Source organism: Octodon degus, unplaced genomic scaffold (genome assembly GCF_000260255.1).
Source record: "Octodon degus isolate 3935 unplaced genomic scaffold, OctDeg1.0 scaffold00158, whole genome shotgun sequence".
Lineage (NCBI taxonomy): Eukaryota > Metazoa > Chordata > Mammalia > Rodentia > Octodontidae > Octodon > Octodon degus.
This window is the reverse complement of record NW_004524734.1, coordinates 2,836,931-2,853,814: the sequence shown is the minus strand read 5'-3', so window position 1 is coordinate 2,853,814 and position 16,884 is coordinate 2,836,931. Positions and strand designations below refer to the sequence as shown.

Here is a 16,884-nt window from a genome sequence, read left to right as displayed (position 1 = left end):
TTGCGTGAGTTCAAGGCAGCCTGGGCTACATAGCAAGACCTTGACTCAAAAAAAAAACAAAAACCGAAAATCAGGAGTATGGTCAGATTTACCATTTCATAGCTGTCCTCATCAGTTTTTACTTTTGTAACCTTAAGAGTCAAAAATGTTTTGACTATTTATGTTGCATTTTTCTTTCTACTCATTGTAATGTTTCCTTTAAGAAAACCAATGTAATCTTATACATAAACTGCAAGACTTTACAAATTAAATTTGGCATTATTCTAAAGTGAGAATTCTTGTGTTCCGTTCTGCTTTTTTCTTATGTCTCTTGTTAACACATATTTGCAGTGGTGGTTTGGGCTGTGGTTCGTCACTGTGGACCTTGGCAGCTGCGGGGGGCGGGGGGTTCGCTGGTGAGGAACGAGGTGGCTCAGTAAGAGAAGGGAGGCAGCTATGGAGGTGAGCCAGAGGTATCTGCAAGCATCGTGCGTCAGCGGCTGTGCTCCTGCTAGTGCGTCATGGGGAAAGTCACTAATGACTCATGGTGCTCCAATAGGCGGGAAGAGAGGACTGCCCACTCTAGCAAAAAGGCTTTGCATCATTCTTTCAAATGATCAAGAAAGGAAGAAAGTTTACATTCAGCAGGTAGCCAGGCCTTGCCAACTGCTGTCCACAGACCAGGTCTGCCAGCCATATGGGAGTGAGAATGGTTTTTGTGTTCCATTTCAGATGGTTATCAAGTCCCAACATAGCACCCTCAGTTTTGCCTCTTGTCCTGAAAAGCATAAAAATGTTTGCTGTCTAGACCTTTAAGAAGTTTTCGAGCTGTTGAGACAAATATTAGAGGAGTTTGAAGACCTGATTGATTGATTTTTTTTTGTTCTTTTTTTTTTTTTGCGGAACCGGGGATTGAACTCAGACCTTTGCGTTTGCCAGGGGAGCGCTTATTCTTCTGAGCCATCTCCCTGGCCCTTTTATTTATTTATTTATTTTGAGACAGGGTATTGCTACGTAGTCAGGGCTGGCCTTGAACTCAATATGTAGCCCAGGCTGGCCTCAAACTTGTGACAAGCCTCCTGTCTCAGTTTTCCCAGTGCTGGGGTTACAGGTGTGTAAATCATACCCAGCCAGGAACATGATTTTTTTAAAAAGTTAAAGTCTGTGTTTGCTAGCCACTATTTTAGGGGTGGAGGTGGGGGTGTTGGATGATCATGAGATTAGTAGTTAAAACTGAAAAATACATGGACATGGTAAAAACATTCAAATAGATTTTTTAAAAGGTGTATAAAATAAAATCTCAGCTGAGGATGGTGGTGCTTTTTCGGGGAGTGGTTGCTGGGAATTTAACTCACAACCTCACACTTGCTAATAAGCAGGCCACTGCACTGCTGAGCTAAATCCCTGGTCTGGGTGATGCACTCTTGTAGCACAAAGAAAAGGAAACCTCTCTCCCATAGTTCTCTGGAAATCACTTGTTATTCCATTTAAGTCTTCTAGCTTTTAGTCCTAACTCCACAACCTCCTAGCAGATGAGATCTTGGCCAAATCATGTGACAGCTTTATTCTCCCCATCTGTAAATGGAGGTGAACTCTAAGGCAGAGGTGGCAGGATGACGGTGGGAGAGCTTAGGTCGGGGGCTGGCTGGGATGTGCACCATTAGGTACCCTAACAAGCTAGTCCCACTGCACCAGAGCCATGATCAGGTGCTGGGATTGGGAATCTTCACACGGAACTGCACCCCCAGCCCGTAATTTTTTATCTGAGACCAAGTTTCACCATTTGTTAAAAAAATATTTATTTATTATTTGGTACAAGGTCTCAACACACAGCTCAGACTTGTAATGATACTACAGTCTCAGCCTCCCCAGCACTGGGACCACAGGCATGTGCCACCATGCCCAGTTTCAGTGGCATGTGGTACTGGAGATCGAACCAGGGTCCTTATGCTTGCCAGGCAGGCACTTACACCGTTGAGCTAAGACCCGGCTTCTAAATTTCACTATTTCATCAAATGTTGTTTTGAGCAACATGGGCCGGAACTTGTGATCTTCCTGTCTCAGCCTCCTGGAGTGCCAGGATTATGGGCATGTATAGCCCCGATCTCCGTGTGTAGTAAGTGTAGTAATTAACACTGGCCATTGTGTGTACCTACACTTGTTGGGTGCATATTTTTTTTAATCTGTTCTTCACACAAGTCCTCTGAAGTAAATTCCTGTTTCTCAGATGAAGAGCAGAAGGCCAAAACTGTTTAGTAGCCTGCTATGGGTCACACATTAATACACGGCAGAAATAGATTTCGGACTCTTTCACCCCAGCTGGCCAAGTGTGGTATATGCCTGTAATCCCCAGATTTGGGAGGCTGAGGCAGGAAGACTGCTGTGAGTTTGAGGTCAGCCTGGGTGATGTAGAGAGTTCAAGGGCAGCCTGAGCTACATAGTGAGAGCCTATTTCAAAAACACAAAACAGTATCATCTATTCAGATTTTGCCGATTGTTCCAATCTTGTCCTTTGCAGCCAAAACCCACGTCCCAGGCATGGTGGCGCAATCCCTGGGCTCCCATGTGAGACCCTTATCCAAAACACCAACAGAAGTCATAGGGGGTGCACCCCCCTTGGCAGGTAGGCAGGGGCCGCTGCATTTGTAGGCTATTTGTCCTGATCTAGGAACTGGTCCAGACAAGTGGTGCATGTGAAAGAGAACCGTTTATTGGGGCATGTCTCAGTTTACTCTTCTCATTGCTGGAACAAACACCCGACACCCAAAATGAAGGAAGGAAAGGTTTATTTAGCTCACAGTTACTGGAGCTTTCAGTCCATACTCAGCTGGCTTTAAGGCAGAGTGGCACAGGGCAGAGAGCAACCTTTCATGGTGTTAGCAGAGCACAGAGCAAAGGGGAGTGGCAGCAGCTCAGGCAGCTAGCCAGCCTCTCTCCCCTCCTTACACTGTAATGCAAATCACCTGCCCAGGGCAGATGCAGCACCCACACCCACAATAATCAGTCACAAACTCCAGAAGCAGCCCCATGCCTGCATGAGGCTTTGCAGGGACAACTAGAGAAAACCGTAACAGGGCAGAAATAAGGAAATGAAAAAATGAGAAGTGCTCAGGGAATACGGGGTGCTTTGAAGAAGCTGGGTCCTGCAAGCACAAGGGACCCTGCGATGCCCAGAGGGCAGGCACAACTGACCTTGAGCCTGGTGTCGCCAGCGCATGCGCGGGCTGGGCCTGTCGGGTGTGGGGAGACGCCCTAGCTCAGGGCTGGCTCGTCCGTGTTGGTCTCGGGTGCTGCCGCTGGGTTTCTCAGTCTCCTCACTGCAGCCACCTTGCCCTGCTCACACCTCCTGCGTTGCGACTCTGTTCTCTCCGGTCATTTTTCTCTCATACTTCTTGAAAACACAGCAAGCACACGCACCACAGATATAGTCCTAACACTGACACTTTTACCAACTCCAGGTGAGTTGTTTTTGTAGACTGTCCCACAGCCGGGCTTCTGGGTTTGCGCGGGATTAGTTACAGTTACGTTACCGCACGTCTCCAGCAGGGACTGCACAGGAGCGCGTCTGTCACCCAAAGGCGTGAGGCCAGGGTCCCCTTACTGTGAGGCTACCTCACCACTGAGCTGCTGAGAAGTTATCCTCCCCTTCATGATTTCGTCTCTGCTAGGAGGAACTGGTACTCTTCAGATAGGCCCGCCAGAGGCCTGGCGAGATAGCTCAGCCGGCTGAGCACCTGCTTAGGCAAGCGCAGGGGCCGGGTTCCATCTGGGTAGCACACTCTGCGCCTGCTCGCCCCCGGGCACGCTGAGCCAGCCACCGGTGGCGCAAGCCAGTAAGGTGGCTGCAAGTAAGGGGATCACTATGAGTCCAAGCTGTGTAGTGAGATCTTGTACCAAAAACATTAAAAAAAAAACAAAAACAAAAACAAAATCTCTGCCAGGCTTTGTGGGGCTCTGCTGTAACCCCAGCACTTGGGAAACTGAGGCAGGTGAGTTTTCAGGCCAGCCTGAGCTACACAAGCGAGTTTAAGGACAGCCTGCACTACATGGTGAGCCCTTGCCTAAAAAAAAAAAAAAAAAAAAAAAGGAAAACAAGGACAAACTTTCACCCACTGGTTTTCGTTTCTACAGATGACTCCTTTCCGAATGAATGGATAGGGCAGGGACAGTCTGCATCTGTCACCAGTTGCCCCCAGTACCGCCTAGGATGTGGTACAGCACTCGCTGAGCATGCACTACAGTAACAAGTGTTTCACAGTGGGCGCCTCCACCTACTCGGCAGATGCAGTGAGGTGTTAGAGTGGAGGGCAGGCTGGGGGTGGTGGTACACGCCTGTAATTCCCCCACCCCCATTCTGAGAAGCTGGGGCAGGAGGATCCCAGTTCAAGCCCTGCGTGGGCAATTTAGCAATTTACCGAGCCCCTGTCTCAACAAATGAAATGCGCTAGGAATGTCATTTTTGGAAAAGGCCTGGGCTCAATCCCGGTACTGGGGTGGGGGTGGTGGGTAGACAAGAACATCTGGAAAAAAGCGTGGGCCCAGAGGTGAGGACAGCAGGAGGTTTCTGGGAGGAAACCTGGGGTTACAGACATCTTGGCAGATTGCAGAAGGAGGGCAGAGTAGAAGTTCTGGCAGGTTCTGGGAGGATGGAGCATATGAAAGAGCGGCGAAGACCTGGGGATGGCCATGAAAGGCTTGGATCTGGGGCTCCCCTGAGCTGTCCCATGGAGACACTGAAGGTGGCACAATGTTCTGACTGTCCCTGAGGCTCCTGAGTCCTAGACTTTGGAACACTAAATGGAAACTTTCCCCAGTGCTGGGGTGGAGCCCAGGGTTCACACCGCCAGACAAGCGCACTGCTTCTCGGCTATACCTCAGCCCCTACTGTAAAAAATTACTTTCATTTATTTATTTATTTTAATGTATTTGGTTGGTATAGGGTCTCGCTATGCAGCTCGGACTCGTAGTAATCCTGTTTTCAGCCTCCTAGCACTGGGATTCCAGGCATGCACCACTAAGCTTGGACTCTGTAACTGGCTCAGCCTGCCCTGGTGGTGGGGCTGGTGTGGCATGTGGTGCTGGGGATCGAACCGTGGTCCCTGTGTTACACTGAGCTATCTTGTGGGCCCAAGACCTAGATTGACATCATGGCGTATGCCTGGAATCCTAGCACTTAGGAGACTGAGGCAGGAGGATCGCTGTAAATTTGAGGCCAGCCTGAACTGCATAGCAAGACTATCTCAAAAACAAAACAAAAATTTTAAAACAGACCTGGATCCTTGGGACCGGGGAGATGGCTCAGTAGGATAAGCGCTTCCCTGGCAAGCACAAGGGCCTGAGTTCAATCCCCGGTTCCACCAAAAAAAAACCCCAAAGTAAACAAAAGACCTGTCTCCTGCTGGCCACAGTACAGCTATCCTAGCCTCTAAGGCCACACAACCAGAACCTTGATAATGTTACACAATGCGATCAGCTGCGAGGCCAGAAACCTGGGAGGAACAGCACCAGTGCCACACAAGGTGAGATGCCACAAAGGGCTGTTACTTTCTTTTCTGAACACACAGATAAAAGAGGCCATTCAGAATGTTCTGTATTTTATAGTATATCACTAGTAACTTGGCAAGTTTGCAGGTGAATATACATCTTCCTTTGTTTTTTTGAGATAGGGTCTCACTATGTAGTTCAGGCTGGCCAAGGCCTCAAATGACAGCTGGTTCAAAGCACAAAATTAGAGAGGGCTAGTGGGTGTAGCTCAGTGTAGATCACTGTCCTAGTATGCATGAGGCCCTGGCTTCAGTCCCTGGTGCAGCTTTTTAATAAAAGCCAGGCATGGTGGCTCAACTCTGTTATCCCAGCACTTAGGAGGCTAAGGCAGGAGGATTGCTGCAAGTTTGAGGCTAGCCTGGGCTACACAGCAAGACCATCTCTGTAAAAAACAAAAACAAAAGGCTGGCCAGATAGCTTAGTGGACTAAAGTGCCTGCTTAGGCAGAGCACAGGGGCTGGAGTTTGATCCCTGGTGTGCCGGCCCTGGCCCCAGGGCACACTGAGAGGGGATAGACTGGGCTTGGTGGCTTGTGCCTATAATCTCAGCACTTGGGAGGCTGAAAACAGAATCACTGAGGCTGATCTACATAGATACCCTATAGATACTGTACCAAATACATAAAAAAAGGAAAAAGAATATATACTATAGTTATCATCCAAATAAAAAATTATGCAGGGTCTACATGAATGACTGGAGTTAAAAAAACATAGTGACATTTTAATTATTATCCAAAAGCTAGGCAATTGCCAGGGATGTTAGTTTTACTAAGATTAGTGACCAAGCCTAAAGGCAGGCAAAATGTACAGGTATAGAGGGAAACATCAGTGTTTCCTGTTTCCTGTAGTGATTTCAGTTGTACCCAAGCATCTGCATAGAGGTGCTTCCCCATCCCTGCAAATGACTGATTCAAATAGGTGTGTGTGTGTGACAGTATAATATGAGGCCAAAACTCCCCAAAGCTATTATTTAAAAGACAACAGGTCCAGGTGCTCCTATTATAGGTATAGGAGCATACCTATAATCCCAGCACTCTGGGAGGCTGAGGCAGGAAGACTTCAAGTTTGAGCCCAACCTGGGCAATTGAGCAATTTAGACACTTGTCTTAATAAAAGGCAACAAACACGTAGGATTCTTGGTCAGCATGGATGCTGAGCACACATGTGTACCTGTTCCCTCAGGGGGACAATGACACAGCAGGGGCAGCATAGACCCAGAGCTCAGCCATCAAGAAGCCACTTGCCAAGCAGCCTGACTCCCCTAATCCCCTCTGAGCCCAAGGACTAGGAAAAAAGGTCCCAAGGGCCAGGCGCTAAGGCATCCATCTGCCATTCCAGTATTGTTGCAGGCTGAGGCAGGAGGATTGCAAGTCTGAACCCAGCCTGGGCAATTCAGTGTGACAGTGTTTCCCACCCCCATGAGAAGTGGGGGGGCAAAGGCCCTGGACTGGGCCCCAGGACCACACAACCACACATCCACACACGCACTCTCACAGAAGCAGCACAGCGAGATGTGCTCTTCTCTAAAAAAGGAATAAATTAGGGGAGACTTCAGCAATGAATACTGTCAGTTTCAGAAAACCACGCGGATCTATTGCTTTCATCTTTTTTTTTTTTTCAGAACCAGGGATTGAACTCAGGCCCTTGCGCTTGCCAGGCAAGTGCTTATTCTACTGAGCCATCTCCCCAGCCCCTGCTTTCATCTTTAAACACAAATGCCACCATTCTGTACAGAGGACAGTACATGCTGAAATATACCAGCTACTCAATTTTAATACGGAGAACCACTGCTGCAGTAGTAACCTGTGCTAATTTCCCCCCCAGTTCTGAAGACAACACAGAGCCTTCTTACTGAGCTATATCTCCAGCTCCTTTTCCTTTTTTTTTTGAAACAGGGTCCAAGTTGCCCAGGCTGGGTTCAAACTTGTGATCTTCCTGACTCAGCCTCCAGAGTGCTAGGATTATCAACGTAAGCCACCATGCTGGGCTCTGGATTTCTACACAGACTTCTTGCACATGCACAATCACTGTCCTGGCCCTCTAAAATTGCAGTTTGGGGTGTCAGCACACGGCCAAGATTCCAGCATTGGGGAAGCTGGGGCAGAAAAATCAGTTCGAGGCCAACCTGGAATACATGGCGAGGGGGCTTGTGCATTAGTTCAGTTGTTTTAAAGCACCTGCATGGGCAAACTTAGGTGCAAGGGACCAAGGTTCAATCTCCACCTCCACAAGCCACACCAGACCTGCCCTTAAGGCACTCTGAGCTAGCCTCCTCCCCACCAAAAAAAAGAGAAAAAAAAAAAAAAAAAATCCTTCTGGAACACATGGCAAGGACTCCACTGTGGCTGCTTGTTACCTCATGGAAGGGTGCAGGGCTGTGGCACAGGGCAACTTGGGCTGCTGCTCAGCGCCTGTGGCCTAGGGATAATGGCCAGCTGTTGGTCAGCTACACAATACTAAGTACAGCATAAATGTAAACAAGGCTACTTTCGACTTTCTAATCATTTCCTGCTTTTCTCTCATTTAAATTGGAGGGCTGGTGAGATGGCTCAGTGGTCTAAAGCACCTACTTAGAACAAGCTTAGCAAATCACAGGGACGGCGGTTCGATCCCCCAGCACCACATGCCAGCCAGCCCTGCCCCCTGGTGGGCTGAGCTGGCCACACAGACACAGACACACACACACACACACACACACACACATAAATAAATAAAATTTTAAAAAAATAAAATGTATTTAGTACAGGGTTTCACTAGGTAGACCAGACTCAATCGCTGTCTCAGCATGCCCCAGGGCTGGCACAGCAAGCCAGGGATCACTGCGCTCTGCCTGAGTAGGCGCTTTAGTAGTCTTTTTGAGACAAAGTCTTGTTATGCAGTTTAAGCTGGCCTTGAGCTCACTTTGTAGCCCTGGCTGGTCTCAAACTTGCAACAATCCTGATGCCTCAGCCTCCCAAGGGCTGGGATTATAGGTATGCTACCACCCTTGGCATATTTTTATCCTCATAAAGGAAACGTGACATTTATACACAGGTAATAGGGACTTGCAAAATCTCCTGGAAGTTTAAATGTTAACTTGCAATTAATCATGCTAATGATAAACTCTTACAAAAATGCTGCATGTTTACATAATAGGCGATTATTTATTAGATAAAGAATGTCATATGAATGACTAATTAAATACATAGAGTGTACTGACATTTCTCTTAGCACAAACAAACAGGAGCACCCCTTTCCCGCCATCCTGGAATCGCCAAACCAGCTGATAGCAGTGTCCAACCTCCTGTGCTCCTGAAGATCTGGTCTGTTTTAGGGAAATTTTGTTTTTCTTTTAGCCACTAGATTTTTCAGGAAAAATTCACCTATTTGGGAAAAATGAAAATAATAAGTTTAGGGGCTGGTGAGATGGCTCAGCGGTCTAAAGCACCTACTTAGAACAAGCTTAGCAAAGTACAGGGACCATGGTTCAATCCCCCAGCACCACATGCCAGCCAGCCCCACCCCTGGTGGGCTGAGCTGGCCACACACACACACACACACACATAAATAAAATTAAAAAAATTTAAAAAAAAAGAAAATAATAAGTTTAAAGTAAATAACTGTGCTACTATTTCAGAATTGTGCTTCTCTCAGTACCATAAACAAACTCAGGACCTTGTACCTACCAGGCAGGTACTATTCCCCTGAGCTACATCACCTCCCTCCTATTCCTCAATCTCAAACAGTATTTTTCTAAAAATTTTATCACTGTGGCCTCAGCTATTATTCCCTGTAACACACTACACGGGAGAACAGGACCCTACTTTAGCTTTGAGGCTGCCTCTGCGGATTTCCCACTCTATGCATACAATTTATTCTTCCTCATCGAGGAGTCTGGCTGTTGGCAGAAGCCATCTCAGAGAGCAATTCAGCTGCCAGACTACCTGCATCTGCATTTTCAAACTCTGTTAACGGCTCCGCTGGGCCCCTCCCCAAAAGACACAGGGCATCCGAGGACCTCAGGAAGTCTGAGCCCAGCTCAATGCTGAGCGCAGACCTGTCTGGCTGTCAGCTCCCACACGGGGAACTGCAGTGACTGCATCCCAACACAGTGGCCAAGAGTCCCAGGACACAGAGCTGCGCAGCTCTTCCCTGGCCAAGAGTCACTGGAGCAGAACTCGAGCCCCCATCTCTGCCTAAGGCTCCAGGCAGAATTCCAATCTTTTATGGTAATGTTTCTTTCTTTCTTTTTTTTTTTTTTTTTTTTTTGTATTTAGGACAGGGTGTACAGGGTCTCACTGCATAGAATGGACTCATAGTGATCCTGTTTACAGCCTCCCAAGTGCTGGGATTACAGGCGCACACCACCAAACCCAGTCTTTTTTTTTTTTTTTTAATTAATTAATTAATTTATTTGTGTGTGTGTGTGTGTGTGTGTGTGTGTGTGTGTGTGTCCAGCTCAGCCCACCAGGGGGTGGGGCTGGCTGGCATGTGGTGCTGGGGGATTGAACCGCGGTCCCTGTGCTTTGCCAAGCTTGTTCTAAGTAGGTGCTTTAGACCACTGAGCCATCCCACCAGCCCACCAAACCCAGTCTTAATCACTGTCTCAGCGTGTCCCAGGAGCGGGGCTGGCATGGCAGGCCTGGGGATTGAACTCCCAGCCCCTGCATCTGCCTAGCAGGCGTTTTAATCTGCTGAGCTATTTGGCTAACCCCTTTTATGGTAATTTGATTCATTTATTTATTCATTTATTTACTGGTGATTTTTCTTCTTCTCCTTTTTTTTTTCTTTTGTAGTACCAGGGATCACACTCAGGATCTTGTGCTTGCTGGGCTTACTGGTGATTTTTAGTATATGTGCTGCTGAAGCAAGCATGTTACTAGTGATTTTTAAAAAGCATTAAAAAAAATGCATAATTCACTTTCTTTTATATGTTAGAAATTTTTCCTTAAAAAAGCTTCTTTCTGGGGGACCGGGGAGATGGCTCAGTGGAATTAAGTGCTTCCCCAGCAAGCACAAGGGTCTGAGTTCAATCCCCGGTTCCGCCAAAAAAAAAAAAAAAAAAAAGCAAGCTTCTTTCCAATGCAATTACTCTATCAGCCTCTCTAAAGCTGATATTGGCTCTCCCCTTGCTTTCAGGTCCCTGGGAGCCCTGCTTGAGGACTAATTCACCTGTAATTACTGCTTGTGGCAGCCAGCATTGAATCACATTCGTGGGTTTCATAACTAGCATAAATAATGTCTAAAATTTTTTTTTCCCGAGACAGGGTCTCCCGTTGTAGTTCAAGCTGGCCTTGCGGTCATTACATAGGCCAGGCTGGCCTTGAACTCATGGCAATCCTCCTGCTTCAGCCTTCTGAGCACTGGGATTACAGGCACAGACCACCATATCTGGCTTAAATTTCTTTATAGGAACACAGTATTACTAATACTTGAACATATTTTTCAAATATAACTCATGTCTAATTTAAACATCTGTGATTTAGACTCCAATATATAAGAAATCATTCATCAATAATATCAGCCAGGTCTGGTGGCACACACCTATAATCATGCTTGGAGGCTGAAGCAGGAGGATAAAGTTAGAGCCCAGTCTATGCAATTTATTTTATTTATTTATTTTTTTTGTGGCCAGCTCAGCGTTCTCTGGGGGCAGGGTTGGCGTGGCACGTGGTGCCAAGGATCAAACTGCAGTCCTTAGACTTGCCTAAACCTGCCTAAGCAGGTGCTTTAGACCACTAAGCTATCTCACCAGCTGCCAGCGTATGCAATTTAAGTGACTTTAGTGAGACCCTGTCTCAAAACAGAGGGCTGAGGATCTAGTTCAGTGAGAGGGCCCTGGGCTCAGTACCCAATGCTGCAATAAAAGCCACGCATTTTAGAGATAGCCAAAAAGACCAAAAAAAATTTTTTTTTAATGTACTTGGTACAAAGTTTCACTATGCAGCTCAGACTCCTAGTGATCCTCCTATTTTTAACCTCCCCAATGCTGGGATTACAGATGTGTGCCACTACGCCAGGACTCTGTGGCCAGCTCAGTGCACCCTGGGGGTGGAGCAAATGTGGCATGTGGTTCTGGGGATCGAACCCCCAGTCCCTGTGCTTGCCTATGCAGGCGCTTAGTCCGCTGAGCTATCTCACTGGTCCACTTTATTCTTTACTATAATCGGCAAATCCAACTGACGGGGAAAAAAATCCACATTTTTTTAGATTATGTTCAGTCTGTAATCCCAGGACCCAGAAAGCTCAGGGAGGAGGATCCCTGCAAGTTTGAGCCTACCCTGGGCTACAATGTGAGCTCAAAGGCAATCTGAACCATAGTGAAACCCTGATTCAAAAAGACCTATCAATCAATCAATCCAGTCTCCATATATATTCTCATGGACTTTCTGGTGGTCACTATCAACTTTTATCCCTTGGAAAAATGATTTTATTTTCGTAAATCAGGGTGAGCAACCAATCAAAATGAGCTGAATTTCAGAATTAAAAAACTGTACTGCAGCTATTTTTTTCTGTTTCCTTTAAGGGGAAAAATACAAAGAAATTAACAGTGTGAATAACAATGCTATCAAATTTCCATGCTTAAATTGATCTCAAACTGGGAGTCTCGATGTGCAGCTGGTACCACTGGCAAATGACACACATTTCCCAGAAAACCTTATTACATGCGCGACAGGCTTTGCGGTTTCTGCATGATCTACGGCCAATACCCGCCAATAGTGCTGCAGTCATTGAAGGTCCCTGCTTTCCTCATGGGCTGGCACAGCAAGTGTATGTGGGCACAAGGGGGGATACAAGGGGGAGAGGCATAAGATGAGAGGCACTTGGCCTGGGAGAAAGCACCATGGGCCTCTCCGGCAAACAGCCAAAACTTCTCTGACAAAAGATTGCCTCAGCTGTTCCGATCGGCTCATGGTGACCTGGGTGGAGCTGAACCTGGAAAGTGTATCATTCCCACAGTGCGTGTTCGCAGAGCTGCATACCTCCTGAGGCACAAGTATACCTCCGAGGCTCTGAACAGGAAGCAAAGCCAAGAACCCAACACAACGCCTGCGGCTAGCTCACCTGCTTTATATGAAGAACGCACCAGGGGGCCACTGGCGGTGTAATGAAATCCAAGTTCATTTCCTACTTTTTCCCAGTATTTAAACTTTTCGGGTGTAACGTATTCTTCAACCTAGGTTTAAAGCATCACTTCAGGTCATATTCCAGACTGCCCTAAGTGATTCCAACCCTGTCGAAGCGATGCTCACTGACGTCTCGCCCCGCCCTCCCCCACCCTGGCTAGGCATCAATTGGATCACAGCTGGCAGGAGTCAAGGGGACGCAGCAACCTCGTGCTCTGCCAGGCATCCAGGGACAAAGATGGGATTATCTCTAGGGGGAATTAGCAGTATTTTCCTGCACTGATTAACACGTAGAGTCCAGAATTAGTTGGCACCCATGACTCCTACACAGATTCTGACTGCCACAGGGCCACTCTCCAACACCAGCTGCTAGAAACAGCCATACTGCCTTCTCTTATACCCGCTCTGGCTCCGCACATGACTCAAACAAGTCACAGGATCTGCAAGTGTCACTCTGTGCAATTCCCCTGTGTGTCCACCCTTTTTCTGTCAGCGCACTCGAGTTATACAATTTCATAGCAGCAAATGAGTGCCAGGGTAGCCACTTTATGCAGATCACACAATGGCAACTGAAACTCACAGATATACATGGAACACTATACTATGATGAATATATAATTCAAATTACCAAGAAACATTTGGCAACGCAAGATCCCTATACGTTGGGCCAGGGGATATAGCTCAGTGGCACAGTGCCTGTCTGGCAAGCTCAAGGTCCTGTGTTCAATTCCTGGTACCAAAAAAAAAAAGATCTCTGTACCTTAAGGTGGCGTTTTGTGGGCTGCATATATTGCCCTAAAGTTAAACAATCCACATCTGCTTCACGAAGTGCTGAAGGAAAATAAGCAAAAAGTCTATTAGTAGGTACAGATGCAAGTATCATTTTCCCAAGGAGTGCTTCCTCAGGTGGACATGCTGGTCTACAATCCCCATGATGGAAGATTAGACTAGTCTTTCAAAGCTATTTCCATGCCAGAGCCTAAGACAAGGATGGAATACGCAGGAATGATTAACACAAGCATGGCGGAGTCATAGTAAGGACACTGCCTTGAGCCCATGGCCCAGGGCTGGGGCAGGAGGCATAGTGATGAAGCAGGGGCCTGTCTGGTGGGGAAGGTGAGAGGAATAGCATGGGAATGCCTAAAAACACCACACCACAGGCCAAGGCTGCTGTGTTAGGTTCTTACTTGGTGAATGAGGTAGGCTCCCAAGAAGAGATTCAACTCCTGGCATATCAGAATCTTCCCAAGAACCACGTCCATTGTAGTAAAGAGGAGCTTTTAACTAACCATTTGAACTTATTGCTTTTTTGAACTACTAATGACTATAAGTGGGCCAAAGGCCCTTAAAGAAAATAAAAACTTTTATATTTCAAAGTTTAATAAGATAAAGATGAGACCAGGTGTGGCAGCGCAGGTCTGTAATCCCAGCACTTGGGAGGCTGAGGCAGGAGGACCACTGTGAGTTTGAGGCCAGCCTGGGATACATAGTAAGACCATCTCTCAAAAACCAAAATGAAAGGCTAGGGATATAGCTTAGCTCATCGAATATGGCTCATCGAATCAATGTAGTTGAATTTCTGGTACCAAGAAAGAAAAAGAAAACAAAAAGAAAGGGCCAAGAATCCCAAAGCAAATGGGAAGGAGGTTCAGCGAAGCCCAAAGCACTCCAGGATACACCAAAGTCTGCATATAAGTGCTCCTCAAAGGCCTGGATTGGTTTTAGTCATGTGTAAATTATCAATGCCTGATACCTGGCTGGCTCTCAAAACAACTGTCCAGTGAGCAAGATGCGCGAGCTGGGCCCCGTGGCATACGCCTGGAATCTCAGTACTCTGGGGCTAAAGCAGAAGGACTGAAAATGCAAGCCCAGACTGGGCAGCTTAGCAATTCAGCAAGTCCTTGTATCAAAATAAAAAATAGAAAGGCTTGAGGATATATTTCAGTGTGAGTACCTTGGGTTCAGTTGCTTTTTATTTATGAAAAATTAAGAGAAAGCAGACCAGAGAGTGAGAGAAATATAAGTACCGTGCGCTAACCGACTGCACCACTGGGGCTTCAAGTGAGAAATAGGAGTGGATCAAACAGCTTTTCATTGGCTACAGAAGAGTGGGATACAAACTTCAGCCAGGTGTGGTGGTGGATGCTGGAATCCCAGCTACTCAGGAGGCCGAGACAGAAGCAGGCAAAGTTGGTGGCCAGGGCAGCGATGTAGCTCAGTGGTAGCTGTCTGCCTAGCACGTGCAAGACTGAGGGCTGAGAGGTGTAGTGCGCACCGTGACCTCAGCACTGGGGAGACCAAGCAGAGAGGGCTGGTAATTCTAGTCCTGCCTGGGCAACTCAGCAAGAATTCATCTAGTCTCAAAATTTTAAAAAAGGGTTGGGGATATAACTTAGTCACACAGCCTAGCATGGATAATGTTTAATCTCCAGAGCTCAACTCCCCAAAATGGAACACAGATGCCCTGTCCTGAGCTTCATGTCACTCCATGCAGCTGTAGGAAAGCACACTGGCCTCTCATGTTGAATTTAAGACCATATACTTATTTGGTACTGGCAATCAAGCCCAGGGGCTCCCTCACGCCAGCAAGCCATGCCCAGGCCTGAGCTCCCAGCCCACAGGCACAAATCGCACAGGGCTTTCCACATGGGGCTAATGCTAGGCCTCCAATGAAAGTCAAACGTTTTTTCCCTCTTAGTTTCTTTACCTTTCAACGTCGCATATACTTGCTCATCATTCTCGCCCAAACCCAACATTATTGATGTTTTTGAAATAACAGCCGGCTGGACCTCCTTGGCGTGCCTGAGCACACGCAGAGACTGGTCAAAGTTGGCCCGAGGATCTCGAACTTTCCTGGAAAACAGTGGGGCTGGTGTCAGCAAATGTGACAAGTTCTAGCACGTCCTGAATTACTGGTGAAGCAAAAGTGCATGTTGTGGTACTTGTCCTTACACAGCTCATTGGTAGTACTTGGAACAAATTCCTGTGACTTTAGGAAAACAAGGCTTCTATGGCCTTCCTAACATTTAAGCTTTCTTCAGGGCAGAGAAAATTAATACAGAAGTCATTTTGTTTATTTTTAAAATTTATTTATTTCTTTTGTGGTACTGGGGATTGAACTCAGGACCCTGCGCTTGCCAGGCAAGTGCTTATTCTTTTGAGCTATTTCCCTGGCCCTTAGAAGTCATTTTAAATGAGAATTCTGAGGCTTAAATTTACTATTAGGGCAGCTGAAAGACAAGAGAAAAAGGGCAAAAGTAAGATGATCTCCATGTTGAACAAAGAAAAATGAACCTGGAATCGCATTCAGAGGGCTGAAACTTAGGCTTCTTTCCTACTGCCCCAGCCGCCCTCTGCTGGCGAGAGACCACAATGCATGCTTCTGGAATTTTCACTGAAATGATGCTTCTGGAGTGAAACCAGGGACTTTGGCACCCACTGCTGGCCATACCAGGGTAGGGCCAGACTTCAACAAAGGCAAAGCCACGCTGGCTGTCCTGGGAGAAAAAGCCAAAAGGCCAGGAAATTGCTGATATTGAACTCAGTCATTGGCTGAGGGGGATATGGTGGGGGTTGGCTGGGGGCAAAATGTGGTGCTGGGGATCAAACCCAGACCCTATGCTTGCCTATGCAGGTGCTTAGTCTACTGAGCTATCTCGCTGGCCCTCGACTGTATTCTAACGCAGCTGTATTTTCTGTAATCAATTTGGTTTTGCTTTTTAGAATCAGAGACTGGAAGAAAAAAATGTTATGAATTTAAAAATAACCACAAAACCAACAGTATAAAAAGTTATTACTAGGGTTGGGGAGATAGCTCAGTAACATAAATGCCTGCCTCACAAGTATGAGGTCCTGAGTTTGATCCCCGGCAACCCCCCCCCCCCCCCCCCCGCAAAAAAAGTTATTACTTTCTAAGCTGGATGTGGTGGTACACATCCACAGCTGTGCACATGGGAAGCTGAGGCAGGAGGAGCCATGCAAGGATTACTGAGTCCGATTTGTGTAGGGGGACCCTGTAGTCCTTGTACTAAAATACATTAAGAAAAACAAAGTTGGGGCCGGGGAGATGGCTTGGTGGAATAAGCGCTTCCTTGGCAAGCACAAGGACCTGAGTTCAATCCCCAGTTCCACCAAACAAAACAATTCTCAGTCTGACCTCCCTTCTTGGGGCCAGAGAAATAGTGCAGTGGCTTAAGTGCCTGCCTGGCAAGCACAAGGTCCCAAGTTCAATCCCTGGTGTTGCAAAAAAAAAAAAA

The 16,884-nt window shown here is 47.0% G+C and overlaps 1 protein-coding gene across 2 annotated transcripts in view; it reads right to left on the bottom strand.

Moving 5' to 3' along the window:
- Nucleotides 1-8,639: 8,639 nt before the first annotated feature.
- Lias (lipoic acid synthetase) overlaps nucleotides 8,640-16,884 on the bottom strand; it is a 20,018-nt gene continuing 11,773 nt past the window's right edge. The window contains exons 8-11 of one of the 2 annotated variants that reach the window (XM_004642639.2): nucleotides 15,336-15,481; nucleotides 13,389-13,459; nucleotides 12,567-12,678; nucleotides 8,640-8,884 (exon numbers count right to left, since the gene is read on the bottom strand). In XM_004642639.2, the coding sequence (XP_004642696.1) occupies nucleotides 8,832-8,884; nucleotides 12,567-12,678; nucleotides 13,389-13,459; nucleotides 15,336-15,481 (382 nt within the window). In that variant the 3' untranslated portion in view covers nucleotides 8,640-8,831. The remainder of the gene's footprint in view (nucleotides 8,885-12,566; nucleotides 12,679-13,388; nucleotides 13,460-15,335; nucleotides 15,482-16,884) is intronic. The other variant, XM_023702812.1, reaches the window with a different exon arrangement.